General features: G+C 42.9%; 1 protein-coding gene across 1 annotated transcript in view; it reads left to right on the plus strand.

Annotated features, from left to right (window-relative positions):
- LOC103151131 (uncharacterized) overlaps positions 1–4,405 on the plus strand; it is an 11,566-nt gene extending 7,161 nt beyond the window's left edge. The window contains exons 9-13 of the mRNA XM_007571001.2: positions 692–867; positions 951–1,351; positions 1,422–1,518; positions 2,720–2,951; positions 3,026–4,405. Of these exons, the coding sequence (XP_007571063.1) occupies positions 692–867; positions 951–1,351; positions 1,422–1,518; positions 2,720–2,951; positions 3,026–3,234 (1,115 nt within the window). The 3' untranslated portion in view covers positions 3,235–4,405. The remainder of the gene's footprint in view (positions 1–691; positions 868–950; positions 1,352–1,421; positions 1,519–2,719; positions 2,952–3,025) is intronic.

The raw sequence follows: 4,405 nt of genomic DNA on the forward strand, positions 1-4,405 counted from the left end.
ATTTAGCTGCGGTAACATAGCGTTAGCACCAATGTGCTGAGCTGAGAGCAGAACGCAAAGAAAATATGATATGACCAATAGTCCAATGATGCAGGAGATCATCTAGTATTTAAAACGTCCAAACTCTTCACCTTAAATCAAAGTGAACTTGATCAGTGACATGTTGCTGCATCTGAGGTGCACAAAGGAGCGTTACCACAGATCCTTCCTCCCAGCAGTTGTTTCCATTCCTGCATTCAGTTTGTCCATTCATCTAATAATTATTCAATATTCAGGTCAGAGTTCTGTCTACGTTCCACCAGAACTCTTGTGTTGTTGTTTGGAGACCATTTTTAAGTAATGTAACGATAATGGAAAAACAATGCAAGAGCACATTCTCAAAGACTAATACAGTTTAAATTCTAGTGAACATTTAACACTGGAATTGGAAGATATTTAAACAAAACAACAGAAACAATAAATAAAATGAATCATAAAGTCTCTGGAAACAAAACTGTCCTTCAAAAAAAGGAATCAGTTGAGAGCAAAGCACCAAACTGAAGACTTTCATCATCCAGTTTTTAGTAGAGAGAGAAAAACAGGAAATCATGCAAATGGAAATGATTGAGCTTATTTTAATTGATCATGTGATTAATTGATTAATTGCTTATTGTGACAGGCCTAATGATCACATTATTCCTGTGATTTCCAGGCAGAGCCTCTGTTACCTGCTTGCCCAACAAGATGACGGTGGCCTTGGAGAAAGCCTCCATGCCAGACATCAGTGAGGAGTTTCTGTCACTCAGAGACCCATCGTGCACGCTCACCACCAACGGCACCCACATCGTGGGAACCATGTCCTTCAGCACCTGTGGCACAAAGCTGGAGGTGTGGAATAAATCAGAACCACCTCGGCCTGATTCCTCTCTGCCGCTTCGCTTTTTTCACTCTGACGTTTCACCTGAAAACAGGACAAAGGAGACTACATCGTCTTTAAGAACGAGATCCACTCCATCGTGCGGTCCAACGAGATCATCATCCGGAGGAACAATGTCAAGATCGACTTCTACTGCGAGTTTCCCAAAACCATCAGCGTCTCCAACTTCTACAACCTCCACCAGGCCGACTACATCTTCACCGAGTCCAGCTTTGGCAGCTTCGGCTACAGCTTCGAGATATACCAGGACGGCAACTTCACCAGCAGGGTGCCGCCCGACGCCTACCCGGTGCAGGTCAAGATGATGGAGATGATTTACATGGGCATCCAGGCCGTGTCGGAGCTGCCAAACGTCACCTTGTTTGTCGAGTCGTGCAAAGGAACTCCAGACAACAACCCTGACAACCCCATGTACTACGACCTCATCAAGAACGGGTGAGTCCTGCTGCTCAGAAACACTCGCTGAGGACGCTCAGAAAAACGTTTTTCATCTGTGGTCTTCCAGGTGTGTCAAAGACGAGACGGTTAAGATCCACCCGTCAAACCAGACGAACTTCAACTTTGAGATCCAAGCCTTTAAATTCAACGGAAATTATGACCAGGTAGGTCTGAGAGGAAAACCCAGAGCCTTCCAAACTTATACCATCCGGCTACTGGAACTTTGTTCTCTACTAATACATCCACTTCATGGAAAACCCTCCATGATGCTGCCACCACCTCAACTTCACCACCTGACATTTTTGACACTGTGGCCAAGTAACTCAACCTTCGTCTCACTGTCTACAACAATCCTATTTGACCCAAAGGTCTTTATTTCTCAAATTTAATCCATCCACACTGTGATTAATCAGATAAACACCTGAAAGCTGACGCCAACTTATCGTCCTCAAGAGATTCCACATGCTAGCTGGACATTCATCCCAAACAAGCTTACTGGAGTGGAAAGGATTTGTTAGTGAAGGCAGTTCAAACATCAGTCAACAAAACCATCAAAACATGTCAAATATGTTGAACAAAGTTCCAGTTGTTATGAATCAGAGGCAACTCTAAACAGGCAGGTTTTTAGTCTAGATTTCTGTTTTTCAGTTTTCTGGAAGTTTAATCCAGATTTATGGTGAACAGAAGCTGAATGCTGCTTCTCCATGTTTGGTTCTGGTTCTGGATACAGATCAGAACCAGAACCAGAAGACCTGAGCGGTCAGGAAGGTCGATACAACAGCAGCAGATCTTTAAGCTGTTCAGTGGCAACAATTTTTAAAATCTGTTCTCTGAGCTACAGGAGAATGAGGGTCTTACTGGAACCTCAGCCTTTTAATCCTAGAAATGTTCTTCAGGTGACAGAAGGCTGACTTTTTAACCGTCTTTATGTGTCTCTGAAGGTTCAGGATTGAGTCTTTAACTACACCCAGGTGGATGCATTCAGAGTCACCCGGTGACTTCGTAATGTAGAGCTTGTAGACACTGAATATGAGGGGTTGTCGGACTGAGCCTTGTGGTATCCCACATGTGACTTTTGCTTGTTCCTATTGACACAAAGAAGTCTCTGTTCTTTAGGTAAGATTTGAACCAATTAAGTTATTAATAAAAAGCTTTGATTGTGAGGAATGTAGCTGCTGGAGATGCTTGAACTGTTTGGTTCTGATCCTATTAAACTATAAATGTAAACTATGAATCACATCAAAATATTTTTAGATCCCATCCTGAGAGTGGCAACAGGACAACCAAATCAAACCCCAGAGATCCTTTGGTCAACAGTAAAGGAAATCCTTGTTTTTGTTTCCTGTTCTTCACATTCCACCTCAGGTTTACATCATCTGCAACGTCATCCTGTGCGAGCCTGGGAATCCCTTTTCCCGATGTGCGCAGGGATGTCTGCGCGAGCCGTCCCGCCGTCGCAGACGAGGGCTGAGCATGGAGACCACTGGGCACTACATTACCCAGGGTCCTCTGCAAGTGGTTGGGCCAGCTGGTCCCAGTTCTCCAGCGGAGCACAAGAAGATAAATGCAGCTCCGAAAAGTGACACGGCTCCTGAAGGTTAGAGTCTGAGCGACCTGACGGTCAGGTTTCCTGTGTGAGTAAAAACTGAACATTTTCCTGATGTCTTCCAGGGAATTTTCCAGGAGTTGTTCCAGAACCCAGATCGGACGGAGAAACCTGGAGGTTCAGGGAGGTGTTTGCCTCCAACATCACCACGGTGGTGTTCGGCAGCGGCTTCGTCCTGTCGCTGGTTCTGCTGGCCGTGGTGGTCCGCTACTTCAGCAGGAGGAGGAGAGCCGAAGACCAGAGCTTTCTCATTGAAGACGAGTTTGAGAAATAAACGGCTCCCTGAGAGCCTCTGGAAAACAGATGAATTAAAGGAGACAAGCTAAACCATCTTTTTTACCCAACCAAGGTCTGAGATCAGGTTTGATCAGAATCAGAACTCAGTTCTTTTCTTTTTTCACCTGGTTTTACAGAAAACAGTGAAAAGTTTCAATCCAAACCACTTTTTAGTGTAAAAACCAATTAAGATATTTTGTTTCTAAGTACAGAAATAACTGTGATAACTAACTGTTAATAACTGGCCCAATAAGTTGGGCCATATTAACTAGTAACTGGGTTATTACTATCCAAAAAGACAGCTGACGCAACAATCAGAAGTTTGCTTATTTCATGTTTTTTTTTCACTCAGCATTTAACATTTTATTCCTCTCCAGGAAAAAAGGATTTCATTTTGCTTAATGTGTTTTTAGATCAGCCCAGAATTAGTTTGTATCAAATAAAACCTGATTTCTGATCAGATCCAGTTTCTTTTAGCCAAACAATCAAACTGTATTTCAGTCACTAACCAAAATGGCCGGTTAGCTCCAACTCAGTCTAAACTCCAGATTTCAGCTGATCACTGAGATCTTTGAAGCCGGACGCCTCTGAACAAAAATAAAAGCTTCTTTTTTGAGCTCAGACCTTCAACTATCAGGTTTCAGTAACGTGTCTCCTTTAATTCATATTTCCTTTTTTCATGCAGCCTTAAGATATTTTATCTAAATCTGACATAATAATTTGGGAGTTTTTATCGGTTAAATCAAAACTTATTTTGCTTTGCAAACAATATTTTAGAGGAACTTCTGAGCTAAAATTGCTTTCAGTGCTTCAGATTTACAGATCACAGTTTTCTTGGCAGCAGAAGTCGACAGATGTAAATGAATCAGCTGCTTTCAGTTGCTGAGCGTGAGAAAAACCAGCTGATCGGATCTCCGACCCGGTTCCACTTCACCTGCAGCAATGCTGCTGCACCTGAAACACGTTCAGCTGGATGCCTTCATGCTGCTTCCTCTGCTCGTCAACAGCTCCAAATGTTTGTATGGCCTGATTAGGTTGTCTGGTTATGGAAACTAAATCCAGCATTTTAAGGGACTTCATGTTAAGATTTACATTTTTCCTACAGTAAAAAGAGAAGGGCCTTACGTATACGTTCGTTGGTTATGTAATAAAAAGCTTATGGGAGCCTG

This window comes from Poecilia formosa, unplaced genomic scaffold (genome assembly GCF_000485575.1).
Source record: "Poecilia formosa unplaced genomic scaffold, Poecilia_formosa-5.1.2 Scaffold272, whole genome shotgun sequence".
Taxonomy (NCBI): domain Eukaryota; kingdom Metazoa; phylum Chordata; class Actinopteri; order Cyprinodontiformes; family Poeciliidae; genus Poecilia; species Poecilia formosa.